The 15,642-nt window shown below is 50.7% G+C and overlaps 3 protein-coding genes across 3 annotated transcripts; 2 read left to right on the forward strand and 1 right to left on the reverse strand.

The window, feature by feature from the left end:
• Window positions 1-458: 458 nt before the first annotated feature.
• SPSK_09128 (RuvB-like protein 1 (pontin 52)) lies at window positions 459-1,999 on the forward strand (the record flags this gene model as incomplete). Its single annotated transcript, XM_016735707.1, has 3 exons — window positions 459-602; window positions 685-1,784; window positions 1,867-1,999. 3 exons carry the CDS (start codon window positions 459-461, stop codon window positions 1,997-1,999), a joined length of 1,377 nt encoding a protein of 458 aa, XP_016588077.1.
• A 6,047-nt stretch (window positions 2,000-8,046) lies between these two features.
• Window positions 8,047-8,508, reverse strand: SPSK_09970 (uncharacterized protein; the record flags this gene model as incomplete). The annotated part of the gene is made up of 1 exon (XM_016736535.1): window positions 8,047-8,508. One exon carries the CDS (start codon window positions 8,506-8,508, stop codon window positions 8,047-8,049), a length of 462 nt encoding a protein of 153 aa, XP_016588078.1.
• Window positions 8,509-9,975: 1,467 nt separating this feature from the next.
• SPSK_08416 (uncharacterized protein) lies at window positions 9,976-13,194 on the forward strand (the record flags this gene model as incomplete). Its single annotated transcript, XM_016735014.1, has 1 exon — window positions 9,976-13,194. One exon carries the CDS (start codon window positions 9,976-9,978, stop codon window positions 13,192-13,194), a length of 3,219 nt encoding a protein of 1,072 aa, XP_016588079.1.
• Window positions 13,195-15,642: the final 2,448 nt, after the last annotated feature.

A 15,642-nucleotide genomic window follows, 5' to 3' on the forward strand; every position in this document is an offset into this window, starting at 1 on the left:
GATTGGAAATTGAACTTATTTATGTTGAAATGCTTTGTACGACGTAGAAAAAGTAAATCTCCCCTGAAACTCGAGAGGAAAGAACGAGGACGTGTCATGCAGTTGCGGCCTGCACGTGACCAAAATGATCCTTTTGGCAGCTCCCTTATCGATAACGGTCGCGTTCGCCAGAGATTTGGCAGGCGCGCCGCCCGCCTCCCTAGCAAAAGTCTAGAAGAGAAAGAGCAAGCGGCCCGGTTTTCTCGTCTTGACCTCATCTCATTGTTCCCGCTCCAACGACCGCATTTCCTTCTCGTCGGCATCCAGCGACATCCGTCCAATCCATTGCGCGCGCATCGAGTCTCTGCGTCTACGTAATTAAAAGACCGTCCTTTCCACCCCGGCCCCCCCAGACGACCCCCGAAGACCACAGCTTCCGCACGGCGCGGCCAGGACGACCACACTCCGAATCGCCCAAAATGGTGCAGATTAGCGAGGTCAAGAACAGCAACCGGGACCAACGCACGTCCTCCCACACGCACATCAAGGGCCTCGGCCTGAAGAGCGATGGCACGGCAGAACGGCAGGCATCTGGCTTTGTCGGTCAGGCGTCGGCACGAGAGGTAGGTGGGAGCATGAAACGTGGAAGACGTGCATATGGGGGGGCAACTCAACTAACCTGTTGTCGCTTCGTCTGTCTCCCAGGCATGCGGTGTCGTTGTAGATCTCATTCGCGCACACAGAATGGCCGGCCGCGGCGTGATGCTGGCCGGCGGCCCGGGCACGGGCAAGACGGCTCTGGCGCTGGCCATTAGCCAGGAGCTGGGCACCAAGATCCCCTTTTGCCCCATTGTCGGCAGCGAAGTGTACTCGACCGAGGTCAAGAAAACGGAGATGTTGATGGAGAATTTCCGGCGCGCCATCGGGCTCAAGGTCCGCGAGACAAAGGAGGTGTACGAGGGCGAGGTGACGGAGCTGACGCCCGAGGAGGCGGAGAACCCGCTGGGTGGCTACGGCAAGACCATCAGCACGCTTCTGATTGGCCTCAAGAGTGCCAAGGGCCAGAAGAAGCTGCGGCTGGACCCCAGCATCTACGAGGCGATCCAGAAGGAGCGCGTCACTGTCGGCGATGTCATCTACATCGAGGCCAACACGGGCGCCTGCAAGCGCGTCGGCCGCTCCGACGCATACGCCACCGAGTTTGATCTCGAAGCCGAGGAGTACGTGCCCATCCCCAAGGGCGAGGTGCACAAGAAGAAGGAGATTGTGCAGGACGTCACGCTGCACGACCTCGACATGGCCAACGCGCGCCCCCAGGGCGGCCAGGACATTATGTCGATGATGGGCCAGCTCATGAAGCCGCGCATGACGGAGATTACGGACAAGCTGCGCGGCGAGATCAACAAGGTCGTCAGCATGTACATTGACCAGGGCGTCGCCGAGCTGGTGCCCGGTGTGCTGTTCATTGACGAGGCGCACATGCTCGACGTCGAGTGCTTCACGTACCTCAACCGCGCGCTCGAGTCGCCCATTGCACCGATTGTCGTGCTGGCGTCCAACCGCGGCATGACCACGATCCGCGGCACCGACGACCTGGTGGCGGCGCACGGCATCCCGCCGGATTTCCTGGCGCGCCTTCTGATCATCCCGACGCACGCTTATGACGCCGACGAGATCAAGCGCATTGTGCGTATCCGCGCGACCACCGAGGTCACGCCCATTACCGATGCAGCCATCGACAAGATTGCCGAGGAGGGCGTTCGCATCAGCCTGCGGTACGCGCTGCAGCTGCTCGCCCCTGCCAGGTACGTTTCGTGACAATGTTTGCACTCGTATTTACTCGTATTACTTGGTTTTTGGACACTTTTCTTTGTCTAACAATTATAGCATCCTGGCCCGGGTAAACGGCCGCAAGGAGATTGATGTCAAGGACGTCGCGGAGTGCGAGGAGCTCTTCCTGGACGCTCGTCGGAGCGCGCAGCTGCTGACGAGCGAGACCGCCAAAGGTTTCATAGTATGAATGAGCTGCGCATTTCATTTCTACTTGGCATGGCGAATGAGGACAAATACTATAGATATGAGGGGATGCGGGGGACGACGAAAAAGACAGTAACACAGAAAGACAGAGAGACAGAAAGGCAGCGACCGAGACCGGACGAAGGATGCTGGTTGTGTAAGATGGAAGATTGTGCCAGCGGCGAACCTGGACGCGAACGGGCGAAAACGGCGAACGACAACCGGAAAGGAAGGTTCTATTAATTTACTTTATTTTTTCTTGTTTTTCTTGTTTTTCTCCCTGTTACAGTTTTATGATCGTCTTACTTTTCTTTGCAACAGAGAAGCAGCTACCAAAGACCAGAATCGTATAGGCGACGCAACAATCCCCACTGCAGGGGAAGCTATCTGGTTCACGAAAATGGCGTCCCATTTTTATAGTAATAGTTGTGTCTCTGTTCGTCTCGGTGGTGCTTAATATTGTGCTCTTTCCTCTGCCTCTGCCCTCATTTCCAGGCCCTGTAGACGACATGTCGAAACAGACATGAGCAAAAAGCGCAGCTCAGCTGGCCGTTCCCAATCTATGTGCAACATGCAACACGCAGGCAAGCAACGTTCGTCCTCACTTTATGGCTCAACATGTGCACCTTGGGACATAACGAGCACCATGCGGGTCTCACGACGGAGGCAGAACAAAGAAAACAAAATGAAAAGATTATGAGAGTAAACAGGGGTGCGGACGGAATAGGTAAAGTTTGCGACCGTGCCCTTGACACAGTATTTACGCACTATTCGGAAAACGAGAACCAGAAGACAATCCGCAGAGGGTGAACGGCTGTCAATAGGAACGAGGAAAGCCCGGTTAGAGAAACCAGGCAAGGAGTGACCAAGAGCGGAGGCGATGCCGTTCCCAGGTCTAGAATTACAAAGAGACATGTCATTTCATGCAGGTGCATTCAGGATGGCAGACAGCAAAGCGTATGCAGCGACAGGCTCAGGCAGACAGCCACCAAGAGGCCACTTTCGCGGGACATGATGTTTGGATGTATTATTCGAAACGACTTGACTGCCCGTCGCATTTGCGGTCCTGTGATTTTATGATGCTTCTCGCACTCGCATCCCATTCTTTTCCTTTCGTATAGGATTCATTTATTGGATTTCGCTGCTTCTCATTTTAGTTGTTGACATATCAAACGCCACAGTTGATAAGTATGCATGGTTCGGACCTTTTCGGGGAGCGACGGCGATGAGAGACATGCCAGAGCCTCTCCTGCGCCTGGCCGGTCTGGCCCTCTCTTGTCTCTTTTGCGGTTGCCGCCCCGTTCGTAATCTCTTGCAAACGCTTCCGCATCCTTTGTGCTCTCCGGTTTGTGATCGCGTCTTGCTCTTGCGCAAAGCCATTTTCTTGCAATTCTTGGTTGCCGCGTTTGCCCTGGACAAGGCAAGCTTTGCTTTTTTTTTTTTTTTTTTTGGCTGCAGTCTTTCCAATGCGAGACACGTCAGAGAATACGGCCTCCAAATCCAATTATAATGAGACCATGAAAAATGGTAAGGCAGGCCGGTTGTTGGTCGCACAAAATATTATCGTCGGTTTTTTTTTTTTTTAAAAAAAAAAAGAAAGAACAGAAAAAGAAACACACTCCTAATTTTATCTGATTTCGTCTTAGCACCGACGCCTCCGACGCCCCTCTCGAGCATCGCTCTCTCTGCCAAGACTCTAGTTAGCCATGCTTTCCGTGACCTTGTCGGCTTCTCTTTCTTTCTGCCTATGGGTGTGTATATCGTATTACTCCGCACTCATTTACGAGTGTCCGCGTTGGCTTGTCGACTTGCCTCCCTATTTCAGCTCATCACAATGTATGTACTCCGTATAGGGGCGCGATAGGCACAGTAACCCTGCTGAAACTCGCCTCCCTTTGTCGTTTTCTTGTTGGCAGTGCGATGAATGGCATTTCTCTTCCAAACAGACTGCTCGGCCGGTCTGGATTTCATACCCCCAACCCAGCAACTTCGTCTTTTCTTTTAGATTTTTTTTATTCTTAAATTATATTTCGTTCCTTCTTAAAGAGCAAGGCATTTTGTCACAGTTTTCTATCATTTTCGTTTGTGACACAATTCAAATACGACGTCCTGACGTGGGGGCAGCGTAGATAAAAACAAGCCCAAGGTATATAGACAGGACTATCAAGGAAATGGGGTCTGTTGGTGGTCAGAGCGCCTCCGTCACGTGAGAATAAAAAGGATAAATAACAGAAGTGGTTCGAGGCGTTTGAAAATGTTGTACACAAACATCCAGGGCACCTACTCCGTACATAGGGACATGATAATAAGTTGAGGTTTGCAGAGAGCAGATAGAAGTATTTGGATACACGTTAATTAAATACGGCGTGGCAGTTTGTGTCACATAAAGCTTTAACCAAATGGAGTGTTCTCCAATTCTCGTCTTGTCGGAAGGTGCACATCGGCGCAGGTGAGGATGAAGGGCCGATGTATGTTCCTCACAGAATGAGAATATGAATGAAAATAAGAAAGGGAAGTAAGGAAAGGAGACGACTAGGCACATCGTAGAAAAACGTGGTAAAAGCCATATCCAGCTGCAGCCGTTTTGTAGCACTCTGTTATTGTCCTTCCTTTATTCCCTCAAAACACATGCACTCTTTCGTAAGCATGCAACCACGCTCGTCGTCTGAATCGACGGGACGCTGGAATTGTTCCCCGACCAACGACAGCGGCAGAAGTACCAATGCGACTGCGCCAATCCAAATACAGAAAATCCAAACTATTCTCAACAGACAGTGCAACCAACGTATGAGTCGATTGCGAAAACAGAAAACAAAAGGCAGTGTCATCATTTTCAGGATCATGTCACACCACACCTGCTATTTCCCCAAGTTCATTTCCCATTTCAATTTTTTTCATGCCCTTTTCTCATCAGAGGACTTTTCGTATTGGATGAGCGCAGTTGATTCTTGCTTATTTGAGGACGTCTTACGTTCGACATTCAGCCAGCATCCATCTTTTGGCCCCCATCAACCTCTTCCCCTCCCTTTTGCGGTTTGTTCGCTGTTCTCCCATAGTTTCATTTTGGCCAACCATCACAAGCTCAGCTGATTGGCTTATTGTCTCGAGGACACAAAGGAATGAAGTGAAGATGGTTTGGCTGAGGGGAAGCAAGGGAGAACAACAATCTCATGCACAGAATCAAAGAAATGGAAGCTTCGGGCAGCGTGGAAGGAAAGTGATTTTAAATATGCAAAACTATAAATGAAAACAAAAAAGAGCCGAATGGCATGAGATAGCCGCGAAAGGCAAGTGCAAAGTGGTGAAATATAATTGCAAAAGAGAAGTTCTAAGCATTCTTTATTTCTTTTTTTTTTTTTTTTTTTCAGCCAAGACTGTCACACTTGCTGCCCAACTCATAACTGCATCAGAACCGAGCACGATCCAAGAACTCCGGGCACAATAGGGCACAAGGCTCGACGGGGGAACGTAATGCAAGCATCATATCTAATCGGCGGAGTGGGAAAGGGGGAATACGATTTTGACAGGTGGAAAAACGATTGACGAGCAACAGACGAAACGCATTGTCAAAGTCAGCTGCCGATGTTGGCCAAGCCCGCTGCACCATGCACACTTCCCTTTCACAAGAAATTACAGTGGTTGGCTGTCGGCTATGCAAATGCTAACCCAGAAATGTAGCAGCATGACCCCCATGTTGTCGATCGGCTACTTTCCCCAGGGGATAATTTTCGACTCCCAGGGTCTAAGACTCCCCACGCTTGCCCATTTCCGTATCGCAGATACTTGCACTCCACCTGGCAAAAGCAATGGTCAGACAACGTTGTAAGTTACAGAGTTCGACGTACAAGCGCGGCTAAGCGGTATCAACGAAAAGTTATGGGTAGTTAACTTGCATCTTGACTGTGGTTGCATCTATCGTTGGACTTTGGACCATCTATGGACCAATACAATGTGATTTTCGCAGCGTTTTTCTACTTGTTTGTTTCCGTGGCTTTTTCCATACAGCAACTCGTTGCGGTCAATTGTCCTTATATGTCGTAAGAATACGAAATGTTGCTAGTCGAATTAAGTTCGGACGCAACAAGATCCATCCATTGCCTCGTTTTCTGGCCAGTGATTTTGTATTTTACCAATACTTTGTTTTCTTGGCGCCTGTTGGTTGCTGTCCTCAGAAAGCAGCCGAGGGAGGCCGCATTGATGCACCTGTACTTGCAGCCCAGCATTATTTTTATGTCCTGTGTTTGGCGCTTGGACGCCAGTCCCAATGGATTTGTACCGCCGTGCCGCGCATTTTCTTTTTTCGGCACGTTGATCTTGACATTGGCACGATAACACTTTTGCTATCCTTCTGGGCACTTCTTTGTTGATCAAAGCACCTTGTCATGGAGATATCTAAAACGCGGAATGAAGATGGGGGCTCGAGACAATCAGGAGGGACAACAAAAATGAGAACAACGAACTACCAGAGCCAGAACCCAACAGACACAAAACAGTAAGACGGCCTGACCTAAAAATACAAACGCAATAGTACCGTACGGGGTCAAGGACAACAGCAGGGAGACCATGGGCGTTGAAAACGAAGCACAGGAACAGAAGAGGAAAGGAAGAAAAAAGAAGACCAAAAAAATCAATAACATAATGCATGCAGGACCCTTGCCAGTTGCTGGCTGGGATACGACCTGAAATACATGCGGAAACGAATGAAAATAAAACACAATCACAGTAGGATGGGAAAGCTCAAAAGTGCAACACTCAAGGCTAGTGCAGACGGGGAAGGAGGCCTAGAACAATACCATGCAAGACAAGATGTTCAAAGAGAGATGATGTCGTCGCAAACAATAACCAGGGAACAGCCTAGGCCGGAAAGAGCAAGATATCTTACTTTAGACAGTAGGAAGTGTTCGAAGAGGTCCGAGAAAGCCATGCAGCGGGAACTTGGGAAGATCTACCTCTTATCTTCGTACACCCCCGTATGATAAGGAGCCTCGCGGTACAGAAGCATCTGGGCAGACAAACGTGGCTATGAGAGGACGCTCAGCATTGAGAACAACCATGGCCCGTACTGCTTCCGTCGTGTCAGCCCAAGGACCTATCACAAGCGCCAGGCGCTCAACAACTGCATGTAATAATATGGTGAAATAAGAAACGGGCTAGTGTCGCAAACGAACAATACGGTAGCACAAAAAAAGAACGAAGAGGGAAATTAGGGGAGGGGGAAAGAAAGAAAGCAGCAAACTGAAAACAGGGCACGTCACCTTGTCGTGCTGGCAGGCCATTGTCTCATGCATGTTAGCCATTCTAGGGTACTGTTTGTTGGCCTGTTGTCCCGCATTGGGACCAACCGCCCGTTGTCGCTTTGTTGTCGCACGGATTGCCAGCTCGCTGCCCTTATTCGCGATGTCTGTTGGGCGCGTATTTCTCTGATCTTGCGGAGGAGACGCAGCAATAGCAGACGTGAGGAGGCTCACGCGCTAGGAAGGCAGCCTGGGGCATGACGCGGTATGTACATGGCTTCACGCTGAACAGTGTGACGGGGAGGACGGCGCAAACAGCAGCTTGAAGTACATTGTATCTATTGACACCAATGGTGTTTCTTGCAGCACACCTTTTCTGTCTCCTTCTTTGTTCAAACGAACTTTACGGATAGAACGGCTGGTATCCCTCGATCGCCCCTCCCTCTTTTAGCATCTGTCTGTTGGTTTGTCGTTTTGCATCCCTCCTTCCTAGTTTTTTTTGGATGTCTGTTTACCTTTGTCTGGGATGGGAAAGAGCTCCGAAGCAAAAATACCAAGAACGCAGGGCGCAAGGGGAAGGAGCATACAAAGAGGGCAAGAACAGGGAGAGAATGACTCCTATTGTTTGTTCTGCGCGTCGCCTTGTCGTCCAGGACGCTTTCGATGAATGCAGAGAATGGCATGGATGAACGACACATCGCGACTGGCTTTGGTCAGGGGAAACCAACGGTGTGCTGAGATGCATGCGTTCCCAGTAAAGATCCACAGACAAAGGAATGAGTCGGTAGTCGTCCAACCGGCCAAGGGGCTCCTGCCTTCAATGCTGTAAAGGGAAGCTGCGATGCCAGCGAATGGCATCGAAACCAGAAGGTGCGTTTCTGGCAGCCTCGTTTCGTGCACGAAGGGGAGGAGCAGGCCAGGCATGGCTCGGGCTCTTTCCTACACTGATCCTGTTGTCCTCGCTTCCCCAAGTCGCCTTTTTCACATTCGTGTTTGTGAGTTCTTCTTTGTATTTTGTTTCCACCCCACGACCTCCTTCGAACAACCCTCCTACCAACCTCATCCGCCCTTGGACTTCCGTCTCCGCGATACGTCTGCCTCTACTTCCTTTTGAGCCGCCATGCATCACACCCCGGAGCTCTGCTCCCCCTCCCCGAGCTTGAAGATGGTCTCCATTCGCTTCTAGATCAACTGCTTTGCCACTTTTGCCTTTCCTCGTCGATCTCTCACCGCTCTGGAGATATTGACCCAGTCTGTGTTCAAACTTTGTTCGAGGCATGTTCGTGATCCTCCTTTCGACCATTTCTCCACGTTGGTCTGTACGCTTTGAAAAACATCAGGTCCTATCGCAATAGTTGCTCTTTCTGAGAAAACGCCGCACGACTTGATTTGATGCACTCTTTCTGCTCCCTCTCATGTGCCGAGATATCACATATCTCTTTGCTGGCAAATCTGACACATCCAATCGCATGACCGCTAGCAGACGCTTTTCTCAGCTCTATGTGACATGTTATAGCGGTGCGGCCAGACCTGGATTGTTGCTTCTAACTCACAATATCCCGGCTCCTGACTCGTCCGTGCCAATTGCCGTCGACTTATGCTTGTTGTATATTTCATTTGCAAGTACATCCAGCTACCCTGTTTCACAGTCTCTTCTTGCCTCTTGCTTTCTTTCTTACTGCTCACTTTCGACCATTCATCGATATATCTTAATTCTCTTCAGAGAGAGGTAACGGAGAATGATACCCACAACTTATCTCTTCAGACATTTCGTATCGGCATATCTTCGACTTTCATCGTCCTCTGTTTCTCTTTCCAGACCAAACGCCTGCCAGTTTGACCCAAACGACGGGCATGTGTGGTTCCGTGTGAAACTTTCGACATCCGCAACCTATTCTCTCTCTCTTTTTTCTTCGTTTTTTTGCGGCCGCTGTTCGTCATCTCATGCACATTGACTGAACTGAGCGGCGTACACCGATCAAAACACTGTCGTCACCGTTGACCTTAGGTGTCTCCCGTCCCATTCCTTAAAGTATTTGCCGATTTTGTCTCAAAACCCGTTTCTCATTTCCCTTTTTTGGTCTTTACAAGAGTTTTTCTGTACTTCATTGCTTTTCAGTGCCAGGATTGACCCGTCTGTTTCTTCGTGCCTCGTTTGTTTTCATACGAATCCAGGTGGCCCTATTTTAGGTCTCCATGCCCTCTGCCTTTCTTTCTTTCTTCTCCCTGAATCTTCCTGGAAACCACACATCCTTTGTTGTCTTCTATGGACCTCCTCTCCCTCTCATTCTCTTTATCTCCACCTACACTGGAGTTATGTTTGCTGTCCACGAATAGAACTCCCGCCTCTTTTTCCTTTCTATTATATTTGGACGTCTCTCACCTAACCATCCCTTGTTTGGCAGCTGTCTTGTTTTGTCATTCCTTTTTGCTCTGTACCTTCCTCGTTATATACAACCCGCCGTCCTACTTTCGACTGAGAATTTTGTTTTCTACCGTCTTCTTTCTCTTCGGTTTCCTCTCCTCTCAGTTTTCGGTCCCCCGGTCTATCGATCTCTTTGCTGCACTGCGTCTCGAGCCACTTATTTTATTTCTCTTCTTTGTCCTGCACCTGCCAACCCGAGAATAGACGCATTCTGGCCTCCGTCTTCGTCCTTTTGGTTTCAAATCAAAAGTGCAGCACAAAGCTCATTGTGTGCTCGAGCTCATTATTTCACCATATCCATTCCAACCTCTGACAGCAGATATGACGCTAAAAACTACCAGGCCCGTCGATGGCGAGACGCCTGACGAAGGTCTAGGCGCAGCAAGGAGAAACGAATCGCTGGGCCACCGTTTTGCGCCGCAAGGTCGACATTTCGCATCACCAAAAACTGGTTCGCGTGCCCAGGCTCACAGACCTCCTCCTTTGGATCTCACACCTCCGCCACCACCAAGAAATCCCAGTTACAATGCTCATAACAATGATAACGAGCGTGTCCAAGGTCGTGGTGACGGTGATCCTGAAGATGGCAAGGACTTAGCAAGTGACAGCCGGGACAACACACCTGGAGGCACTGCGCCTCTACCAAGTCGGAAACGGCCGTGTGACTCTGCAACACCGCCAAGTGAATACGACGACGACGAAGTAGACTACGATGACGGGGACGTCGCGGACTCTCGATTCGATATGTCTGTTACCCTAACTCCCGTGCTGCCTGAAGGCCATCTTGCGGACGACTCGTTTTGTCTCTGTAGAGAGCAAAAAATCCCACGTCCTCGCAACGTGTTCATGCTGTATCGACAGAGTTACCAGTCTCAGGTCGTGGCAAGAAACCCCGGCATCGCAAATCCGGACATTTCCAAAATTATTGGCAAAATGTGGAGGGAGCTGGATGGCAAAGGCAAAGCGTACTGGAAACAGCGTGCCGAAGAAGAAAAAATACGCCATCGAGAGATGTACCCAGATTATCGCTATCAACCCAAGCGAGCAAAGAAGAAAAACACCAGCGGGGAACAGCAGGGCACTGCGTCGTCACTTGGCAGTGAGAGTCGGAGCGGTGCAGCCGGTGATGGACCGGACTTGGGTACTTGTGACAAGTGTGGCCGCCGCCTCAAGGCACCGCCTCTCTCGTCACGCTCCATCCCCAGCTCGGTTAGGTTGGCCCCAACTCCATCCTCGCCGTTTGTTGCACCTCACGGGCGTATGCAAACAGCTTCATTTGACGGCTTCGATGTGGATGAGGATCGTTCTCGCCCTCCTCATCCCAGTCCCAGCCCGAAACAGCACCAGTCACCTCCTCGTGGTCGAGGTGCCTTCTCGAGAGAGGCCGTAGGAAGACGACCCTTGCCACCGTATGGACGGCCAGGTACGGTGGGCGCTGTGCCTCGTGGCTATCCAAGCCTCAAGATCGAAGACACGTATGCTCCATCTGACCAGAGGATGCGGCACTATGAGCCACCTACTCCTTTCTCGGCACAATTTTCTCCTTACGAAAATGGTGAGGGTAGCATGCACCCATCTTACATGCGGCTGCCATATCGCCCTGCCTCCGACAATATTTCGTCTTCGCTTAACCAAGTACCCCATTCGGCATCTGTGTCGCAGTATCCTTCCTCAGGTCCTGCCCCTCCGCCAGCATCCCCATGGATGGGACCTCCACCGCCGCCGATGCGCCATACCCCACGAGGATATGCAGGGCATCCGCCGCCTCGTCATAGCTATGATACCATAGGGGGTCCTCTCACACCTGCATCGGGGCATCCAGCCAGAGGAGAAGGCCATGGGATCGTGCCTAGTCGGCTGCCACCGCCCACTCCACAAGACGGCTATGGATACTACCAAGTGTCAGGCCCCGGTAGTGCGGCTACGCCATCAACGGCAATGGCGGGACCTCCAACTCGTCCAATGCCAACACCAACTTCAGCTCAAACAGCACTCGGCAGGTCAATGTTGGATTCTGGCAGGATATCTGCTAGCAACCGTGAGCGCCTCTTCCAACAGAATCATTCACGACCCACGTCGGGTTTCACCGACGAGTCTCTCAAGCTGCCCCCTCTCATGACTGACGTATCTCCCGCACTCCAAGTAGCCCGATTGTCGGGATCGAGTATGGCGCCAGATCAATCCGCTTCGGATGTCCGGGGATCCACCGGAAGCAATGGGCCCACGACTGGAAAACTTGCTGCCACTCCTGCGTACTTTCAAGATATGCGCACCTTTGCTTCATCGCCGACGCCCATTGTGGCCAGGCGCGACGACGACGGAAATATCGTCGACAGAGACAGCCGGGCAAGCGGCATCCGGGCCATGGTAATGAGTGTGTCCTACCTCAAGAAATACGAAGTACTGCGCCGGATCTCTCCACCGCGGCCAGTGCCTCCTCGTCGCGGCCTATTCATTGCCATCGAGGGCCACAATGCTGCTCTTCGAGATGCTGTCGGCCGTATTGTGGAGCGAGCACTTGTCTCTTGCGGTGAATGCAACATCCGCAGTTGGACCATGACCCCTCTGGAAGGAGACGAGACCTCCGGAATTCATGGTATGCAGAAGAGAAACACAGACAGCGGCGTGGGCAGCAGCATCCATGTCGAAGATGTGAGCATGGCACCCAGCCCAGAGTCTGGTGGTGACTGCAACAGCCGCCGTGGGAGTACAAGCTTTGAGAGCACCCACCCAACGTCTCTCTCTTTCACCATCAGCACGATCGAGGATCTTATGCGGCTCGTTCCAACCTGGCACAAGATCACGACCGAAATCAACGATCACATTCACACGGCTGGCGGCAGCTCGGAGATTTTGGGGTCGATTCCGTTGTCGAGGAAGGTGAAAGACATCTCCAACGGTCCACCGTCACCAGCCAGGTCTCCAATGGACTTGCGACTCTCGCCGACCTCACAGTCTTCGGCATTGCAGAGTGAAGGTTCGTCCAAAGCACCTGACAGCTCTCGGATGGTACAGACCTGTGACGGTTCACAAGCCTCTGCCAGCCCCTCCCTTCACTCGACAACGACAACACTCGCAAATTCACAGCCATCCCAACTCTTGCCTGTGGCGCTGGTCACCACTGGCTACAGCCTTGCCATTGCGGACAAGTGTGCGATTTCCATCCCCATCAACGACTCGTTCCCCCCCATAGCCCACTGGGAATACATGGCCGGACTATGGCGTGGCACACCAGGGCCAGACTTGGTGGTCTACGCCGATCCCTCACCACCGCCTCTAACCAGCAATGGGGCACGCGGTCCCACTGTCCACTTCATGGACCAAGAGGGCATTCTTGTTGCCCACATCCCACCTCCTAAGACAGCAGTAGACAAGCAAGTTGGCAGCGCGGACCATAGCAACGACACCAACAGCAACGACAAGGATGGCGATGATGATGGAAGCAGTATCATGGACCAAAAGACGGAAAGGCGGTTGACGTTTGAGATCTTGGAGCTGGTGCGTTCGGGAAACTTTGGAGCATTTAAAGAAGAGACCTAGAAGGTGCTCTTTGTAGAGGATCGTGGATGACATGTACACCAACCAGCCTTTTGTAATTAAGTATTTGAGATGCCTTTGACTTCTATTAAATCAATTCTGTTTCTCTTTGATAATTCTGTGAAAGGCTTGATGAAATTCTTCTTGTACTTCAATCTAATGAATTTGACAAACAAGTGAAAGGGACAAAAGGAAAGAACAAGCAGTTCCGCCCAAAACACGTTCCACACATTGTAGTACATTCTATGCTGTCTTCGCCCCCAATATGTCCCAAATCCCTGGTCTTAGTACATGTTCATCTCCCCGCACTTTCACCTGCCCATCGGCGTGCGTGGACGTCCTCGCTCCTGCCTTTCCTTCCCTAGTTTCTCACTTGGTTATTTGTTCGGTTCGGACCGTCTGAAGCTAGTCGATATGAGGAAAGCACTAGGAAACCGGCTCGGTCCTTTCATTTCCCTCTAGGACGACGTCTCGTCAGGCCGGGGCGGATTCGGCATTGGCGGTTCGGGTCCCGGCTTGGGGTTTGGTTTGTCGGCATTGTTGCCGGTCGTCATTGCCGAATTTGCCGCCATTGTTGTTGTGTTCTTTTGTGGCTTATTTTCGTGGTATTATGTTGAGCTGGAGGTGACAAAGCTTCCAAGTGATCAATGACACTAAAGGTGAGTGATTGAAGTGTGCTTTTTTGAGCGGTTTTTTTGAAGAGGCAGCCACCGAAGTTGCTGAGGGCTAGTCCTCACTGAGAAGAATGCTTGAGGTGTATTGGTAGCGAGATGTGAAATTTGACAAAAAAGGAAAGAAAGCAAGACAAAAAGAAACACCATTTTTAGAGGCCGATGGTGGGCAAGCGTCGATATTTGACCTTCTCCAAGACGTGTGCTTTGTTCATATTTTTATTCTAATCATATGACGGAGCGAGCCTACGTTGACCCTCCATCACGACAAGGACCGAGTTTGTCGTCCTATTTGACATTTTAAATTTCTGGCTTCCTTGCCCCTTTTCCTGATATGCTTCGCATTTTCTCGAACTCTCCCACCCCCACCACCACTTTGGCTGCCTCTGTCTTTGCTTCACACACCCCCCCTCCCCCGACATCTGTCTGACAAACACTGTCTCCAATATTTACCACATACACAATTGCACACATGCATGGTGCTGGTAAGCGTCATACAAATACAAGCACAGCATTTCCTATTCCCGGCCTTGAAGCGTTTCCTCTGGTGCTTCCTTTACTAGGCTCCTTTTCCGGCTTACCGGGACGCTATTACGTGCTGTCTTGAAAGATACACAAGAGATGAAGCTCAATGCTCGTGAAGCACAGTTACAGTATATATGTGATATGAACAAAGTATGGCTCGAGTAGCACACAACATTCCATGGACTGGAACCAGATGATGGTCAGCTGCGGTTCTTACGGGCTGGCAGGTAATCAAAAACCAGAAATCAGGCTGTCGGCTCCACACAGGCAACAAGGGCACAAAACGCAAGAAACTGTACAGCGTCTCACACACTTTGTGATCTTGTTATCTCATTGTTTTAGGAGTTGTGGAGTGGAGGATTGTGGACAGAATGCTTTGACCTCGAGGCATTCTGCCGTATCCGCTTCGGCCATGACGTTCCTCTGTTCATCTCTTTTTTTCGACTCTCTGTTAATTATGTCCGCACGTGGCACGCAAAAGCTTTTCTTTTGCAAGTGTGTTTTTTATTCCAGGATCATCCATGCTTTGCCTGTCAACGAGCCGCTGGCATCGAGCCGTTTTGACCCCTATAAATGTGGGCTCGCCCAAAACAAGACCACCTTGCGATCTTGCAAGTGTGGCAGGTATTGGATACAAGAGCACGAACCATAAAGATGCAGAGTCTGTTCATGATCCGTGCCGGTTCATATCTCTGCGGTTCCCTCGTCGGTTTGTACCAAGATGCGCACGGATAGCAACCCTTGCCACCATTGCGCCAATTGGTGTCATACTTCGTCTGGATAGAACCGATCTCTTTTGCTGTCCCCTGGGCTGATATCCCTAGCAGGTGTCTGTTTTTTTGCTTACTTTTCATTTTGGGCCGCTGTGATGCCCGCTATCTGTGTCATAAAAATTTGTTACCTCGATGTTGCATACGCCACATGCAAGTTTGTTTCGTCCTATTGTCTTTTCCCCCCCGAACCTTCAGAAGAACTGTTGCGATACCTTGCCGGTTGGCATCCTTCTCCTACATGCATAGCCCTACCAGTATATCTGTGCTATAGGAGGTGGTCACGAGAGACATTCAAAACCGGGGTGGCCTGTCTTGCGCGTCGTAAGGCCGGTTCTCCTTGCGACATGTCAGGTTCAGAAATCATTGGTACAAGGGAAACAGGTGACACGAGCTGCGTCGGACAGGCCAGACGCAGCTTTGCATTAAACCCTACATTGGTAAGCCAACAACCTGTTTTGGGTTTGCATTTTGATATATAGCAC

This window comes from Sporothrix schenckii (genome assembly GCF_000961545.1).
Source record: "Sporothrix schenckii 1099-18 chromosome Unknown Cont44, whole genome shotgun sequence".
In the NCBI taxonomy this organism is placed as follows: Eukaryota; Fungi; Ascomycota; class Sordariomycetes; order Ophiostomatales; family Ophiostomataceae; genus Sporothrix; species Sporothrix schenckii.